The sequence below is a fragment of the Cyprinodon tularosa genome, unplaced genomic scaffold (genome assembly GCF_016077235.1).
Source record: "Cyprinodon tularosa strain WSP-4 unplaced genomic scaffold, ASM1607723v1 ctg235, whole genome shotgun sequence".
Lineage (NCBI taxonomy): Eukaryota > Metazoa > Chordata > Actinopteri > Cyprinodontiformes > Cyprinodontidae > Cyprinodon > Cyprinodon tularosa.
This window is the reverse complement of record NW_024038880.1, coordinates 830,807-850,000: the sequence shown is the minus strand read 5'-3', so window position 1 is coordinate 850,000 and position 19,194 is coordinate 830,807. Positions and strand designations below refer to the sequence as shown.

The following is a 19,194-nucleotide window of genomic DNA, read 5'->3' as shown; positions in this document are numbered from 1 at the left end:
TTTCAGTTTCAGTTCAACCGTTCGTCACAATACCGAAACGGACCTACTGAGGCCATGTGTGCCACAGAACGCCACAGAACGCTGCCATTTTGCAGAACGGCAAAGATATCAAGTTTTTTTGAGATATCAAAAAAACTTCTGCACACGAAAAGCACATGTAACTCAAGATAGACTCAGTAGAGGGTCACATCGTAGGCTTAGTCACATGAAGTTAATCTGACATTTATTTGTTTAGTGTTTGTATGATGAGTGCTTTCAGTTTGTCCATGAACGCTGTCCACAGGCAATGTCCTTGATAAGATCGAAGTGTATCAACAGTCACTGCAGGCATTCCACGGATGATTCGCGGTTGGGGGGGGGGAGCAGTTCTTCTGTGCCCTACATCCAGGGGAGATTAGATAAAGGGGGGAGGTCGAATCCAGAATAACACTTATTGTTTTGAGAGCAGGCTGCACAGGAATTTCCTTCAGCCTTGAGTCTTTTCTTACTGGCTCTTTCGTGGCGAAATCTAATATTCCAAATGTGTAGGGCTTTTCCGCCTTGAAGCGAGTGTGCCCATCCAAGATGTTATCCCATCTCACCTTTGAGTTTAACCACCGCAGCCGGACTGCGTTCAATCGCACCCAGCATGCGGGTCTGCTCCCAATCTTGCTCGTTCACAGCCTTTGTGAGGGTGTCAACCGCTGCCGGCAGCCTGACCAATGCCCACATTTTCGCCAACATGCTCTGTAATTGAAGATAAATCACGAATCTTCTGAATCCAAAGAGGAGAAATCTGATAATCAAAAAAAACAAAAATCCATAGATCTTCAACATCCTCCAGCGACAGCGTTGTGAGACACACCATCCTCCAAGCCTTCCAGGGGTCCATGGTGAATCCCACAAAGTATGTCCCGGCAGGACAGGACGGGTCTCCTTTACCTTGTCTTCCATTAAAATAAATTTAATCAATTGCAATGAGAGACCAGCTGACCAGATACATTTTTTTGAGTTTGGGTGGTATGAAGAGAGAGCTCCGAAAAGACAAGACACAGGAAAGCAGGGGCAGGCAGGGAGGTGCAGGAGCAGCAGGAAAGTGCGGCCGATTTTTTGTTACATCTGAGTCTCATCTTGAGTATAAGTATCAGTTTTAATTTGATATAATGAGGAGTAACAGTAAGTCAGTATGTGATCTGAAAAAAGCTGCATGTTTTACAGAAAAGTGTGAAACTGATTATTAACCAATGATACGGCAGCCTGTTATCAGATGTTACTGGATGCAGCTCTGGCTTCATAATAATCATCACATTAAATTTTCTCCATTAATAACTGATTGAATAATTTTTACAATTTTAACTAAACTTTAACCTCCATCAATGCTAAGCTAGCTGTCGCTATAGAGAAGAACTTTCTGCTAAAGAAAATATATAAAATGGAAGCACTTCCTGTCCATTCAATCAGAGGTTCTACACTTATTTATTTTGTGCTGTTATTTGTTATTTTATACCTTAAATGTCAACATTTTTACTATTTACAATTTAAAAAAGTTAAAAATTATGATTTTAAAAAGTGGTTTCCAGATATTATTAAAGTCTTTTCAGCTCAAAGTCAGGAGAATAAAAGAAGAATCAGTTAATAGCCTATTTATTAAAGCTAATACGTCTTAATAGCAAAGCTACAAACGTTTTTTCTCTTTTGTTTTCTTCTAAATGCTTTTTTTTTAATCTGTGTGTTTCTCTGTGGTTAAATATTACATTGATCAACTTTAAACATAGCATAAATCCACTTTTAATAGCATTTGAACACAATAATAATCATAATTGAAAAAATGTTTTTTAAGAGAATTCAACTTAAAAAAAAATATTTGCACACATGTCTGGTTTAAACATTTTAATAACATTTTAATAACAGATGTGTTAATCTGTTGTTACTCTTGAAGTCCTGAAGCTCACATAATTTTATAGTTTTCAGTTATTTCCTAAATTAAGAAAAGAATTAGTGATTAAACATCTAAAGGTATTCAGAGATACAACATTGTGATTAAAAACACTAAGAATTAATAAATAAATCTATTATTGGTTTGGTTTTAGTTCATCTTTTAAATTAAGTTTTCTATTTTCCTTCCAGCCTGATCAACAAACAGTTCCTGCTGCAAAAGGTAAAAATTATTTTTTATCTATTAATATTTGCTGATCACTTTTCATAAGGAAAAAGGAGAACATTATATAAACTGTTTAAAATAAAAGATTATTTAAAGATGTAACTTAAATAACAATCTAAAAAATGCAAACTATTTATCTAATTTATAATTTTAAGGAAGCACTAAATTATGTTTTATTTATCAAAAAATACAAATGAATTAGCTTTAAACTGCAGACTTTGTAGTTCAATTTGTACTTAAATATGTCAAAAATAAGAGAGAGGTTAGAAATGAGATTAAGATTTAGATTAGATCAAATCAATGAAAGTAATTATTAAACTAAACTCTCTCTTTAAAAACATCTTTTTGAGAGAGGCTGTTGTTTCTCCAGAGTTAGTTAAAGTTCTTCCAGCTGAATTCAGAGGCGGCTGTTACTGATCGTTTCTCTTCTCTGGAAATCTGTGCATCATGTTTGATTCTCCGTCTTTATGGAGCAAAAACTGTCCCAGTATTTATAGACCCAGGAAAGAACCACAAATGTGATGCTGATAAAATAACTGACCACAAACTATGTGGTCAGTAAACGTCAGTAAAGTTGTGTGGATATTTTAGGATTCCCCTGCTGTGACTCTACAGCGAATCATTTGCTTCCAATCAGCAAACTCCCCATTTTAGCCACCAGAGCTAATATGGAGCTAATACTGTAGAAACATCAACAGGGCTTCTATCAGCTACAGCTGAGCTGTAACATAGAACTTTATATGTTTATCTAGTTGTTCCTTTGTAATGAGATGTTTAATTAATAATATTAATCAGTTCAGTTATGCCAACTGTTAACATGAGCTAGCAAGCTAAGTGAGATAGCTTTGCAAGCTTTTCTAGATTGTCTTATCTTAACAAAAATTTATTTATCTTCAAATATCTTAAATTATTAATAGAAATAATTAGACATGTTATATTAGGAGGGTTAAACTTGGAATGCTTTAATTTCCCACTTCTGCTCCTCAATGGTAGCCAGAAGTTCCCACTGCTCGCCTGCTTCCCACTACATAGATATATCTCTACTAGACTGTTGATTGGCTTACAGCTAAATCGTCGCAGCTCTCAGGTACCTTCTTGTGATTGGCTGAACCAAGGCAGATATTTGATTGGATGCCAATTATTACCTGCCAAAAAAAAAAAAAAATGATTTGTGTATGGAGTGAAGGGAGGGGAATCTAATGCATCAAATGTAGACGTTGTCTGAGCAGAAGTAATGTGTTAACCAAAATATATTTTGTGTGATCAGAGATACATTTGTAGATCTTGTCAAAGGCATCAAGTCTGTGTGTGGGTTTTGGTGTGTGTGGGTAAAATTTAATATTTGGAGTCCTTTAGCTCCAAATAAATTGAGCTGAGAGAAAACCAGAAAATGTTGCTTCTGTAACTGTAGGTCAGAAATAAATCAATTAACTTTCTATTTATTAATTCAGCCTTGATTTACAGCTAAATGTTGTTTTAAGACTTTTTAATTTGTCAATCAACAATCATTTTAGGCCAATGCAGGTAAAGAGATAAATTTACAGATTCTCAGATTTTGGACAGGACAGCCTGAGTTATTTACACTATAGAACATAAAACCAGAAAATAAGACATGAATTTACATTCAAAGAAGCGTCAAACAGCATCTTTATTTTCATAGCTGTGAACATTTGTGCCGACAGTCTCCTGTGGATCTTTGAATTTATTTTTAAAGAACTTTAAACAACCATCCTCCATTTGTCAAATAAGATCTGAACCGAAAAAAAGTGGCAACAGCCTTTTAAATCTTAAATCCTGAATCCACCAAATATTGAGATATTGGCCATCCCTGCACAGCAGAACTTGTGTTTACTTAGATTAAACAGTGAAAAAACTTTATCGACTAGCTTAGCATAAGAGAAACAATCGATAACATCTTCCATTGGCTGGCACTCCTTAAATCTTCCAGAGTCAGACGTTTATTGAGACGCATAGAAAGGAACATGGCGGTGGCGTGCACGAGCACTGATGTCATCACGCCACGCAGTAAACATGTCTTTGCTCAAATAACAGAAATATGCTTAACAAATGCAAATATGTAACTCTGTGTCATAAAAGACCTGAAGCTCAAACATCTCAAAAGATTTGATTATATTAATTATTTATTAAGAAAAAAAAACTAAAAACAGTTTAAGAAAAAGGTAAATCATTAAAGCTTTGAAATTATTTTCTTGACCTCCTTTATGTATATTAACATATCTGAGTAGATTCTTAGTCATCCAGGTCAGTTTGGGCAACTGGAAGTTTTCTAGAAGGTGTTTCTCAGTGCTCACCACCACTAGTTGGATGTGAGGAGAAACATCTAGAATACTTCACGTCCAGCTGCCCAAAGTGAACCTCTCAAGCTATAGTTATAAACATCATTATCAGGTCTGAAGAACTGATTTTAAGGTGAAAAATAAACAATAAAATCTTTAAGAGTCAAAACAGAGCTGAAAAATTCCAACATAATCTCATTCGGAATGAAGGCTCCAGTGGGAAGAACTGCTAAATGCAATTTAATCTAAATAATCCTGATTAGTTTGATCTAAATAAACAGAGAAATAAATGTTAACTGCTAACTACAACCTTTAACCAGAACCATGAATCAGAACCATTTACTAGAACCGTTAACTAGAACCATTAACCAGAACCTTTAACTAGAACCTTTAACCAGAACCATTAACTAGAACCTGTAACTAGTACCTTTAACTACAACCTTTAACCAGAACTTTTAGTCAGAACCTGTAACTAGAACCATTTGGTAGCACCTTTAATCAGAACATTTAACCAGAGCCTTTAATCAGAACATTTACCCGGACCATTAACTAGAACATTTAACTAGAACCTTTAACTGGAAACTTTCACTAGAACCTGTAACTAGAACCTTTAACTACAACCTTTAACCAGAACTTTTAGTCAGAACCTGTAACTAGAACCATTTGGTAGCACCTTTAACCAGAACCTTGAACTAGAACCATTAACTAGAACATTTAATCAGAACATTTACCCGGACCATTAACCAGAACGTTTAACCAGAACCTTTCATCAGAACCTATAACAAGTACCATTAACTAGAATCATTAACCAGAACCTTTAACCAGAACCTTTAACTAGAACCTTTAACCAGAACCTTTAACTAGAACCTTTAACTAGAATCATTAACCAGAACCTATAACTAGAACCTTTAACCAGAACCATTAACCAGAACCATTAACTAGAATCATTAACCAGAACCTATAACTAGAACCTTTAACGAAAACCTTTAACCAGAACCATTAACTAGAATAATTACCCAGAACCTATAACTAGAACCTTTAACCAGAACCATTAACCAGAACCATTAACTAGAATCATTAACCAGAACCTATAATTAGAACCTTTAACCAGAACCATTAACCAGAACCATTAACTAGAATCATTAACCAGAACCTATAACTATAACCTTTAACCAGAACCATTAACCAGAACCATTAACTAGAATAATTACCCAGAACCTATAACTAGAACCTTTAACCAGAACCATTAACCAGAACCATTAACTAGAATCATTAACCAGAACCTATAATTAGAACCTTTAACCAGAACCATTAACCAGAACCATTAACTAGAATCATTAACCAGAACCTATAACTATAACCTTTAACCAGAACCTTTAACCAGAACCATTAACTCGAACCTTTAACCAGAACCTTTAACCAGAACCTTTAACCAGAACCTTTAACCAGAACCATTAACTAGAACCTTTAACCAGAACCATTAACCAGCACCTTTAACCAGAACCTTTAACCAGAACCATTAACCAGAACCTTTAACCAGAACCTTTAACCAGAACCATTAACCAGAACCTTTAACCAGAACCTTTAACCAGAACCTTTAACCAGAACCTTTAACCAGAACCTTTAACCAGAACCTTCTCCCATTCTGACTGAAGCCTGTGTTTCCCTTTCAGGGCCTCGATGCCGTCTTGAACAAACAGCAGATGGAGGATCAGTGGCAGAATGTTTCAGAAAGCTCTCCCAGCTTTAGACAGGAAGTTCTGGTTCTGACCGGCAGCAAAGATTCATCAGATGGAAGAATGAGGCAGGAAAGCAGCTTAGATCCTCAGAAACGGGTCCCAGTCTTCCTGTACGATCAGTCCTGTTTCTCAGAGTTAGACAGCAACACTGGAGAGGAAACATTTACACAGAACCAACAAACCGGTTCTGACTGTTCTGGTTCCTCTGACAGTCTGACCCTGAAAATAAAACCTGAAACGGCAGCAGATTTCTCTAATCATGGAAACACGACCCTGAACTCTGGAGTTATCCTCTTTGAAGCCTCTATGGTCCAAGGTCCAATAGAACCGGACCAGGAGAAACCTCAGATTTATAGAGGAATCCAAGAACCTGATCCAGTTCCTGGGTCCAGAAGCCCACAGAGACCAGATGATCCCGTCCAGCTGCAGATCCTCATGTTAGAAGATGATGAGGTGGTGAGAACATCTGCAGCTTCTCTTTATGCCAAACATCCAGCAGTGAGTTCAGTTCATGTTGTTGACCCCCAGCAAAGGGTCCACCAGGTCAAAGGTCAACCAGTGGTTCTGTCAGAACACAGCAGCCTGGTTCTGGTCGGCCATGGAGCCAGAGACCGTTCAGGAGAGATGAGAATATCAGGGTACACCTCCAAAGATGTGGCCAGGATCATCCAGAACAGCTCCAGGATCAACCAGAAGATCCAAACTACTACAGTTGTGGCCTGTGAGGCTGGATCGGACCAACGGTTCAGAGAAGCTCTGCTGAAGGAGCTCCATGAAGCCGGCATTGAGACGGAGCTCCACCTGTGGACCGCTGTGGTCCAGGTCACAGAGAGCGGAGAGGTCATCAGTCAGGACGTCTCTGCAGATGGAGCACAGTGGAGATCTGGAGATGATACCAAGAAGGTGGTTCTGACTGTTGGCAGCAAGGGAGAGATAAGGAGGAGGAAGGAGACGGACCACAGAGGACGGGAAGTCCTCACCAATCAAACAAGATTGTTAGGTGATCCGAAGACAGACCAGAACCATCCTGAGGGAAAAAGCTGGCCAGAACGTCCAATATTGTTTATTGACCCAAAATTTTATAAAATGATTGACCAAAACAAAGTTACAGAAATAACTGAAGACTTTAGGATGCTGGAAGCTTTTACTTGGGGGCTGTTTTACCCGGAACCAGGGGCAGAACCAGAACCAGAGGCAAACACTAAAAACTGTCCTAAAGAGAAAAATAATTATGCTATAGGAAATATACCAGTAGGTAAAACCAACAACAACAAAGGAAATAATCAACAAAATAAATGTATTACCACTGACGAAATGCTACAATCTTGTTATAAAATCAGTTCAGGAAAAGACATCAAGAACATTATTCGTCATTATGCAAAGGATGGAGAAAAGGGAGCAACATTCCTGATGGTTGATAACTGGATATTTAGAATTGATCCCGAAAGTCTGTATGTGACACCAGCTGGAAAATATTTAGAGCAAAATGAGAGGGATTCAGGTACCAAAGATAGGATAAAGGAAAGAATTAATGGCCTGAACGGACAAAAAAATAACATAAACAATATTATAAAAGATAACAAAAAAGAAAATGATTGCAAAAAAGATCAAAAGTCCACTGAAACATACAGTGAAATAAAAGCCATCGGTGAAAAAGAAGAGAAAAAACAATATCGGCTATATGTTAGGAGGATATTCTCAGGAGAATCAACAAATAACCTAGGTAAATCGGACAGGTTATTCTCTGCATGGTATTTCACAGCTTCTGTCATCATAGAATCTGCCAGAAACTTCCGAACATTTCCAATAACCCTCATGGCCATGAATATGGATGAAAACCATGTTGGAAATAATGAACCAGATTTCTGGTTTGATGGACATTCGATGGCCAGAGGAGGAACCTGGATTGATAAGAGCAAGAGAGGATTCAATGGTTCAGCAGCTCCATGTTTTAGAGAAATGGCTGACGCTGATCGAACAAAGCTTTGTGATATTCTAAAAACAGAATATGGTGTGTTTAAACGCTGGAATGATTCTACAGTAGGAGTTAACAAAGAGAAGAAGTTTGCTGAAATTGCTTATCATTATAAAGTATTAGACGACAAGGACAAGGATACGTTTAAAAAAAATTGCTTGAATTTTATTGATGCAGTGAAGAATCAAAAACCTGAAAGCAACTGTAAAGGTGAACCTTCAGGCTCTGCAAGCAAAGGAGCTTCTGAAAAACCAGGGATCAACTAAGCCCAGAAACCAGCTCATACTTCTAAAAAACGTCCATGAATTGATTCCAGGAGAACCTGGAAGATGTTCTGTATTTGTTTTTTGCTGATTTGGAATTTTTCCAATATTCAATAAAAGCTCAGAGTTCACAGAGTTCTCTGTCTTCTTTGTGTTGAAACATTGAACCTTTAGAAAGCCGACTGCTTCCACATTTAGCTCTTTCCGTGAAGACCGGCCCTGGGGGCCCTTCACCAGAACAACCAGGGACTGTGGTCCAGAGGCAGCTTCAGTCCAGGGATTCTAATCTAGGTGCGTTTCTCCAAATGTGAAACAGCTTTAGAGAAAACAGATTCTGATTTCCTTAAAGCCGTCTGAAGCGCTGCGAAAACGTCATCATAACTTATTGATTTTCCTCCTGATGGCGTTTAAAGATGAGGTGAAAATTAGCCAATCCTAGGTCACCTTTTGAATGCTTTGTGTTCGATTCTAGAAGTCAGAGAATTAGTCCAATTTGTAGTATTTACAGTAAGTACTTTATTTATATAAGAACTTTCATTTATTTTGATTTATTTGTATGGAAAACATTTAAATCAAGTCTTCCAAATAAGTACAATTTTGAACAATTGCACAAATTTGAAATCTATGTAATAATATTCATTAAAACTAAAGCAACTGTATTTAAACGAATGTATACATTTGTTTACCATATTTACTCTTTATATCCCAATCCTATAAACCACATATCATCTAAATGTAAAACAGGATTAAATTTAAAGGTATAGTGGAGGATTTTAGTGAATTTTTGAAAAGACCCGCCCTCTCCACTCTAAAATGCACATGCACAACCCTGTACCCGCTCCTGAGTGCAAATGCGTCCATTTCTCCTCGTGCACGTTCTGTTTAAAAGTGGCTGTATGCATCGCTCATGCAAGCTTACTTTCCAAAAGAAGACTAACCACCAGTAAGTGAAAATGGGGATTAGCATGTAGGACGGCCGTATGTAAACATACAATTAGGAGGACCACCTATTTAGATTATCCACCAGGAAAAAGAACACCCCTGCACTTTAACTTTAATGTTTACATTTAGTTTCTAACCTTTGCAAAGCATTACTTTCATCAGAAAATATCCAAACCCTGAAAATTTATTATAATAATGTTCTGATACTGATGCTAAATCTAAATGTTCCTGCATCATTCATAAATCAAACTTCTGTAAAGTTCTGCACCAATCTCAGAGATTCTTCAATCCAAAGATTTAACAGGAAATATTCAGGGCCGAAAATGTTAATGGACAAGTCCCAGTCCGTTTTAGTTTTAGAGACTGAATATAAGATAACAGCTTCACTGGATGAAGATCCAAGAGGAGTTTCTGAAGCACAGAAAAAGTCCTACAAGATATCAACTGTGCTGCTGCCATCAACACCTTTTTTTCTAGATGTTGGAGCTTGGCCTGTTTTCCAGTGTAGTCCTGTTTCTCTGACTGTGACTAACTGGATGTGCTTTCTTCATCCTCTGACATGGGAGCTGGCTCGGAGCTCGTCTGCCTGGCTGTGTGTTTCCTGGATGGGGCCGCCTGTGGAGCTGGTTGACAGTTGCCTTTTGTATCTATGCTTCTTTTTCTATGTCTGCTTCTGTCGTCTTGAACCCCAGTGGGCCTCAGCAGATGGCCGCTCACACTGAGCCTGGTTCTGCTGGAGGTTTCTTCCTGTTCAAAGGGAGTTTTTCCTCTCCACTGTCGCTACAAGCATGCTTAGTGTGAGGGATTGCTGAAGAGTCAATGAGTCGATGCAATCAGCTGGTTTTCCTTAAATAGAAAACTTTGAATCAATCTGACTGGATGATCTGGTGAACTGTGTCTATAAAAGCCTTAAGATGATGTTTGCTATAAATTGATGCCATAAAAATAAACTGAAGCAGCTTCTCTATTCTAGTGGAGAATCACAAAGAGAGAAAAACAAGCCATGTCGCAATCCAGCGATATGAAGATAAAGACCTTTAAAGAAACAATAAATGCAGATTATTTTCACAAGACCTCATAACTTCCCCTAATAACTTTTAATTAAGACATTAAATAGAATTAAAATTGTTTTCTTGTCATTTTATCATGCTATATAATTAAAATCACAGGCATGTTCAAGAATTAGTGAATTCTGTCCTCCCAGTATGCAGCCATGCTGCACTTATTTCTCAATATAATTTAAGCCAATCATGTGCTTTCAGAACCTGATACTAAACTTAATCCTCATAAGACGAAAACTTGATTTTCTTTTCATTCTATTGGTTGGCCAGAAATTGTAACTAATGTTGAAAAAATATTTTGTAAAAGAAGCTTCTGGTGTAAATGAAGCAGCAAGGTGATGGAGAACTTATATTTATGACTGTAATTTCTGTCTTTCAAACACTCTAAGGTTTCGTTGTCACTGCAGGTCTTGATGCCCAGTTCCCACTTTTTGTAACAAACTGTTTTCTTTATGTTGTATTAATGAAATGCAGGAGCAGTGAGTACTAGTGGTGCTGGGAAGGCTCTGTGGACCCGCAGTCTGAGCCTGGCCAGAGACCTGAAATATACTGGAGACACATCATGGCTTTATGCTTGGCTTTTTTCACCAGGAGCACTAGTGCTCACAAAAATAGAAACTATTTAGTAGCACAGGAAATATATATTGGGGGGCACAACACATTTTCTTAAATAGCACCATCTAAATTAACCTGGGTAATAAGTAGTGTTTTGCAAGGCTATCTTTTTTCAAATGGGTGTTTCTAATCACAAAAACAGAATCGTCTGCCTGGTTCTCTCCTTTGCAATATAAGGTTGTCCTCAGACTTGAGCCAAGGGAAGAGTTAGATCCCACCTGATTTAAACCTATAAACCCTGTTAGCATTGTCGCTAAAAGCCATCAAAACACTTAATGCTGAATGGATGGTCTGTTTGCTGACTAGAGACTGACACGGGAGACGATTTTCACTCCTGTCCCGTCCCACTCCCACAGAAAAAAATGGTGTCCCGTCCCGATCCCGGGCCAGAGTAGAAATCTAAATCCTGTCCCTTCCCACTCCTGGTGAAATGACTCCAACTCCCATCCCGCTCCCATTCAGAATGACTCCCGCTCCGACACGACTCCCATTCTTGTTGTCTTCAATAAGATTTCTGCCAATACATTGAATCTGAATTTCTATGAAGGGTCAGTTAAGTTCAAATCAAACTTTTCGAAGTCGAGTTCGCCACTAACTGTTGGTCCCTCCATTGTTGTTTTTGAGCTCGGGTGAAAAACTCAGAGCGGAAGTACTGTTGGTTTTTGGGTCGTGTAGTTTTTTTGACTCGCATTATAGTGTAGGCTTCAAGGAAAAAAACTACAAAATGGCGGCGCCAGTACTGGATTTTTTTTCTTTCTATTTTATTTTATTTTATTTTTTGGCATTGATCCTAGTTTTTTTTAGTTACTATCGGTTTGCTCCCGCTCCCGTCTGCTCCTGTTAATGTTTAATCCTGTACCTTCCCAATCACGTGATCGTTACTAATACTGACTCCCATCCCACGGGAATCCCACGGGAATCCTGTGACCCGTGGGATTCCCGAAAAGATGTCGGTCTCTATTGCTAACATCTTCCATTAAAATTTCATCTATATAATAATAATTATTTAATACAGTAATAATAATTAATTTATCCAGGTTTTACCTTAACCTTTGTCATATGGCATTTATTACACTTATTATTATTAATCACATAATCAGAGTTTTCATATTAATGATAACTGTAAAACTGTGTCTACTCTGTAAGTTACTTTGGATAAAAGCGTCTGTAAAATGCATAAACATAATCACATAATTTGCATATAATAAGTATATCAGCATTAGAAACAGAAAGTTATTAGAAATACTCCAAATACAGTTAAAACTGATAAATTTAATAATAAAATTTCTAGTGCTCCAGAAGGTTACTTTAATCTGAACTGAAACTAAAACAATTTTGTGTTATCAAACTTATCTTAAAGTTGTTTAGGATTGAAATGCAGGAAGGATGTATTTTAGTGCAACAGGTTCAAAAAATGCAAATTGTTATATTTAGATCCAACTTGTTACTTCAGGGGGAATCAGTGGAAGCTTTGCACATGTGTGGCTCATGTGGAACAGAGGAGAGTCGCTCTGCTCTCTGACTGCAGCTGCAGTGTTTTGGAGGAGGAAGATGAGGAGGAGGAAGATGAGGAGGAGGAAGGAGACGGACCACAGAGGACGGGAAGTCCTCACCAATCAAAGAAGATCGTTCCACTTATCCCAAAGATGGAAGAAATCCCAGTAAAGATGTAACCAAAACAGGTTCTCCTACCACCTAAACCAACAGTTAATCCAAGGTTTCAGAAGTATAGAAACAGCTGGCCAACTGAACTTAGAATATTTATTAACCAAGAAGTTTTTAATAAAGTCGACCAGAACAATGTTGATAAATTAAAACAAAATTCCAGAGACCTTGAAAGGCTTGACTTGGGGCCTGTTTTGTCCAGAGCCAACCAAATTAATAAGAGATAAAGTAGATCAATGTAGAAATGAATGAATATGTCGATGGAAAACGAGAAAATGGAAACATTACCTGGTTGGAAGAACAGAAAGGGATAAAAGAAGTACTCAGTAACTTCTATGTGATTAAATCTGGAAGTGACGTTCATCTAATTATTCGTCATTTTGCAAAAGAAGGAGAAGATGAGACCAAATACCAGATGGTCAATAACTGGATATATGAAGTAGATCCTGAAAATCTTTATGTTTATCCTGTTGGAAAAAAGCTGGATAATAACCAAATGGATCCTGCCTCAATCGATGCTATTAAAGAACGTATCAAAGTCCAAATAGGCAAGGAAAAGTATGGAGACATTAAAAATGGGATTAAAGATCAGGACGAGTGTGTTCAGTACTTCATAAATATTTTCCAAGGAAATGTTGCACATATTAAACCTATAGAAGAAGAGGCTTGGTGCACCACCTATTTCACTGCATCAGTTATATCAGAATCTGCCAGAAATTTTCGGACCTTCCCTCTAATTCTCATGGCTCTGGATATGACTAGAAATCAAGATTGGAAGCAAAATGCATTAGATTTTTTGTTCAAAGAACATTCAATGGCCAGAGGGGGAACCTGGATTGATCCAAGCAGAAGAGGGTTCACTGGATCGGCAACACCTGAGGGTTCCAGCAAACTGGAAAATAAGGGAAAAAATAGAAAAACTAAGGAGGAGGTAATGGAAGACCTCAAACAAGTCATAGAAAGAGAGAATACTATGTTCACAAAATGGAAACAGACCTTAGAAGGGGAGCAGAATTATGAAGCTTACATTAAACGAATGGTTGTAATTACTGAAGATTATAAGATATTTAAGGATAAATCAAGCTTTGAAAAATTTGAAGAACAATGTAGGAAATATAAAGATAAAACTAATCAAGAAAAAATAATACCAAAGTAACCCAAACATCTGATGCATAGAATGGGAGGTGAGAACATTTAGTCCTTCCATCCCTACCTGCTGCTTTGTTCTCCTCGTCCACCAGGGGGCAGCATGTCAGCGGCATCTTCTTGATGTCTGGAACCTCTTGAAGACAAGAAGTGAAGAAATCTGCTTTTTTCTATAGTATGCTAAAACAAACATCTGGTCCCCATGGAAACAGATTATTTCTCAATTAGTTCAATTAGTTCTTGTCAAGTTTTCATTTTGCATATACTCTTCATTGAATAAACATCCTCATTAAAAATGTTGCTGCAAAAATATTTCTATTATTATTTTTAATAAAAACTTTTTTCTTTTTGTTTACGATCTTTAAATCACCCAAAAAACAACCAACAAACAACCAACACCAGTATATTATTATTTGGGGGCTCCTGTGTATCATCCCCAAACTGCTCTGTTTTGTTCAGTTTATTCATCTTGTAGGAAGAAACATATTTTAAAATTCGGCCAAAGAAATCTTTTAACTCTCATCCATCTTCTGCTGATTCTTGACTTGGTCATGGGGTTAACAGGTTCAGGAGGGAACATCTATCTCCCCGGGGAAAACCTCAGAGACATCCTGGGAGATAAAAAGGTGGTAACCCTCTGAATGAGATAAAAAATGTCACTAACAACAGAGCCTCTCAAATAAAACTAATAAAAATCCGTTAAAAAGTTAGAAACACATGCCAAATAATGAAATGACAGAAATAAGGTTAGAATAAGGCCATAAAATACCGTCATAAAAGATAGGAAAGTGTCATAGGGAGATTTTTCTTTTTCTTAAAATAAGTTTAAACTGTTCCAAAGAAATCAGCTATAGTTTAAGATCGGGCTCTAAAGAGGTCCAAGTTAAAGGGAAATAGATTTCCATTCATGTTTTGATTGTTCTAGCAGCACATAAAGTCCCAAGAAATAAATCAGTGGCTAATTAAAATAAGTAACATCTAATAATAACTTTCTCTGAAATCTCTGACTGATCATTTCAATTCACATCATAATCCAGGCACTTTACAGAGACAATTCAACTAGATCAGACAGCTGATTGCATCGACTCATTGACTCTTCAGCAATCCCTCACACTAAGCATGCTTGTAGCGACAGTGGAGAGGAAAAACTCCCTTTGAACAGGAAGAAACCTCCAGCAGAACCAGGCTCAGTGTGAGCGGCCATCTGCTGAGGCCCACTGGGGTTCAAGGAGACAGAAGCAGACATAGAAAAAGAAGCATAGATACAAAAGGCAACCAGCTCCACAGGCGGCCCCGTCCAGGAAACACACAGCCAGGCAGACGAGCTCCGAGCCAGCTCCCAGGACAGCCAAACAGGAGTAGATCAGATGAAGCAACCATTATGAGAAAAAGTAGAGAGAACATAAAGTTAGAGACTAAACTAAAATATACTGCAAAATAGGAGAATGGAGATAGAATGAAGCATAATGATGAAAAAGGGGTCCCTATGTCCTCCATCAGACTAAGCCTATAGCAGCAGAACTATAGAGATAGCTCAGGATAACCTGAGCAACTCTAACTATAAGCTTTATCAAAAAGGAAAGTTTCAAGCCTAATCTTAGAAGTAGACCAGATGAGCAGATAATATAGAATACAGAGATAAGTAAAAGATTTAAAACCTTTTTTGAACCTTAATACTTCAAGACAAACAGTATCCAACATCCAGAGAGATACTGTGGCAAATGTATGGGGAGAGTTGGTTTAGTGGTTGAAGTAGGGTGAAAGGCCCTGTTCACTGGTTCCAATTCCACATAATGATACTTTAGCCCCCGGCCAGGAATCTAAGCCCCAGATTGCTCTGCAAGGCCTGCTGCCCCCTGACATCTTTAGGCTGATTTATACTCCGAAACCAGGTCGTCTGCGTGTGTCAATGCAAATATGCCCCCACCCCTGCCGCAGACACTCTGCTGCACCTCTCCAAAATTGTAGGTGACCGTGGACAGGAGGCCTCTGATTGGTCAAGTCTGCATCCACTCTACACTATGAGTATTTCCTGTTTGGTTCCTTACAGGCTTGTTTTGTTTGTCTGACCGCCATTGTGGAAAACGACTGGTGAAGATGGAGCAGCTAGCAGAGCGAGGTGCGCGAGAACGCTGGGAGCCTTTTTCCACCTGGATCCCCGCTCTTTTTGGCCCTCATGTCCCTCCGTTGTCGCACAAACTTGCCCCCACTTCCTCACCGCCTCGGCCGTATCTAGACCCACAGCTAGTTCCTGATTGGCCCTCTGGCGTTGTGGCGTGGAATAACATAACGCAGACCACGCTTCAATACTGGGCAGAAATCAAAAATGTCTGCAACAAGCTCACTGCGACACACTGCAGTATAACCAGGCCTTTAGGCCCAGATTGCTCCGTAGGGGCCGCGGCCCCCTGACATCTTTAGGCCTATTTCGGGGGGCTTCAGCTCCCTCAAAATGTTGTCAAGCCCCTCCAACCCACCAAACCTGAACCTTCTATAATCAGCTTTTAACCACATTCAATGAGACAGCGTACTTTTGGCAGCCTGGGAAGTTCACTGGTCAGGATTTTTTAGGTGAACTTTGAACTTTGGGGTTTTTCGGAAAGAAGCTAACATGTCATATCATTGTCATAAGCAGGGGGGAGCTGCTTCAGTGTGACAATTACTGATCTGTATTAGTAGATTTAATCCAGTCTTTAATACTGTCAACAAACCATCAGCTGTACAACATTTTAGCACGGGTTCAACCCATCAAATAGGCAAATGCTAAATATTCCTTTTTTTGTATGTGATTCTTTTTTTAAAGGTCTAAAAAAGGGTGAAAAATGCTCTTTTTAACCAAGTTTATTTCTGCAAGCTCGATGAATCGTAAGAGATGCTTATTTGATTTCTGTATGGTTAAAACGTATGTGCCTGTCAGAGGTGGAAAGAGTACTAAAAAACTGTAATTGAGTAAAAGTATCTTTACTTTGCCTAAATTCTACTCAGAGTAAAAGTAAAATTACCCATCTCAAAATTTACTAAAGTAAAAGTACAAAATTGCTTCATTTAAAATGTAATTTGAGTAAAAGTTACTTAGTTACTTTGATTTATTTAATGCAAAAAAAGGATGAGTCATGAATGGAATTGAGCACAAGGTGTTTTAATCGGCGTATTTCAGTGGAAATCCACACTGCAAAAGATCAGCTGGGCTAAAGAACATACTTCCTCACAGCAGAAGGACAGTCAGAAGCTGAACCATAAAGTGCAAACTATTTTAAAACCTACTGTCCAACAGACACCATGATAACTCACTTACCGCCACATTTTTACGTAAATTGCTGATGTTTTAAAAGCCGAAAGCTCCGTTTTGCTGGGCAGGCACATGTTGCCCTTCGTCATCACATTGTTCCCTTTTGTGCATTTGAAAACAAATAATCCTTCCAAATATGGCCGAGGGTTTTTCTGGCTTTCGTCTCCAGAATATGTTTCCTCTTCAGGCCTTTCCTCATCCATACTCCCTACGTTGTGATTAGCAGCAGCCATCTTCCGAAGCGCAGCACTGGATTATGAGACAATACAAAGGATAAATGCAAGGCAGGGCCGCATTTCATCTTTTCACCATCAGTTTTTATTTTTTTTTTTCACTCAGTAACGTGAGGGGGTTTAAATGTAGCGAAGTAAAACTACTTAGGTTAAAATTCACTTGAGTAAAAGTAAATATTACATATTTCAAAAACTACTCAGAAAATTACAAATTACTCATAAAAAGTACTCAATTACAGTAACTTGAGTAAATGTAATTCATTAGTTTCCACCCCTGGTGCCTGTAATTTATTATCTATATAAAGACCTTTAAAGTTTGTTTTTTAACAGTTCTTAATGTGAAATAAATGAGAAATAAAATGTAATTTTTGTTTTAGAAAAAAAATAACCAGAGTAGATCTATGGCTGCATTAAATTAGCTTTTGATTCAGTTCATCCACACTTTGGGTGCACTGGACATAAAACTGCAGATTAGTCTCAGAAATGAAATCGACAGCGGAAAAAGTGGTCGGAAATAAGCTTTTTAGTAGATCGGTTAAAATGCACAATAAATGTCCTTATTGGGTTAGAAAATCATTTTACGAGACCGTTCCTAATTCCACTGAATAAATTAAAATGTTATTAGTTTTGAACACTGATTTATTAGTTTAGTCTCACTCCGTCCCTGTAATATTAATAAGATTAAATCAAACATGGCCATCTTATATTTTCACCCTCTCCTTGGTGACTGAATGATCTGCATCAGTAAGAAAAAACCCTTTATGTTCTTCTTACCTGAAAGTAAAAGAACAGATTTTGTGTAACACTATTTTTTAAGCGGATGCTAAATTTAAAAGACAAAGGAAGGGATTTGGGCTCAGTGACAGAAGTTTTCATAAGAGTGGTTGAGCTGCACTTTAGAGCCAAGAGATGGCCACAGAGAGCCAGGCAAAGCCAAAATCCTATAGTGAAATAATTCTGTAGGATGTTAATAGGCGGCTGAATCCCTCTGCAGCTGCAGGATACTAAGACTTTTCATGCATTAAGGATTCCTTCAAAGATTTTTCCATATTTGCTTTTTTCATAAAACCCTCTAGGTTGAGAACAGCTTTTATAACAATGTTTTTCTCTTTCCAGACGCGTGATGCTGGAGGAGGCCGGGCCAAACCCAACCTGCCTTTAATTGCTGGTGCTGCTCTGCTTGCTTTCCTCCTTTGCAGATGTTTGGTAACAGGAGGAGTATTTTTATCCCCTCGGAGTGAAAACTGTCACGTCCTCAAAGACGTTCCCTCAAATGGAGACCAGTTTAATCCTTTCAGGTTCATTTTTCCCATTTTGCTCTCTTAGGTTTGTTGATAAAGAGCTGATAGAAATATTAGATTACAAGAATGAGTCCAAAATACGGAGGAGAGTAAATTATTACTATTTTTGACCTGAGGACAGAGCTTTGGTGTACACTGACAGCACCGCCCCGGGTCATTTTAACAGAACCAGATGTGCGACCCCCGTACTGCAGACAAACCTATCTGAGACACAGCCCTGTGCCCTCACATACTGTGGGGGACCAGTGAGGTAGTCCACTGGGACATTTGCTGGTCCACTCCTGACAGCTCTAGCTTGTCCCTTAGAAGTCCTGGCAGGATGGTGTTGAAAGCAGTGTAGAAATCACAGAACATGATCCTCACATCGCTTCCAGGTTTCTCTAGGTGAGTCAAAGCTTGGAGCAGGAGGAAGATGATGGCATCAACTGCCCCAATCCCAGGACAGTCTTCACCACTTGGTGTAGAAGGTGTGAGACCAACCGTTCGAGGGTCTTCATCAGGGCTGAAGTCAGCGTTACCAGCCTGTGA

The 19,194-nt window shown here is 38.3% G+C and overlaps 1 protein-coding gene across 1 annotated transcript in view; it reads left to right on the top strand.

The window, feature by feature from the left end:
* Positions 1-19,194, top strand: part of LOC119784850 — a 20,429-nt gene extending 1,235 nt beyond the window's left edge. Inside the window, exons 4-8 of the mRNA XM_038287103.1 lie at positions 2,107-2,137; positions 6,111-7,427; positions 12,532-12,693; positions 18,482-18,571; positions 19,051-19,194. Coding sequence (XP_038143031.1) covers positions 2,107-2,137; positions 6,111-7,427; positions 12,532-12,693; positions 18,482-18,571; positions 19,051-19,194 — 1,744 coding nt within the window. The remainder of the gene's footprint in view (positions 1-2,106; positions 2,138-6,110; positions 7,428-12,531; positions 12,694-18,481; positions 18,572-19,050) is intronic.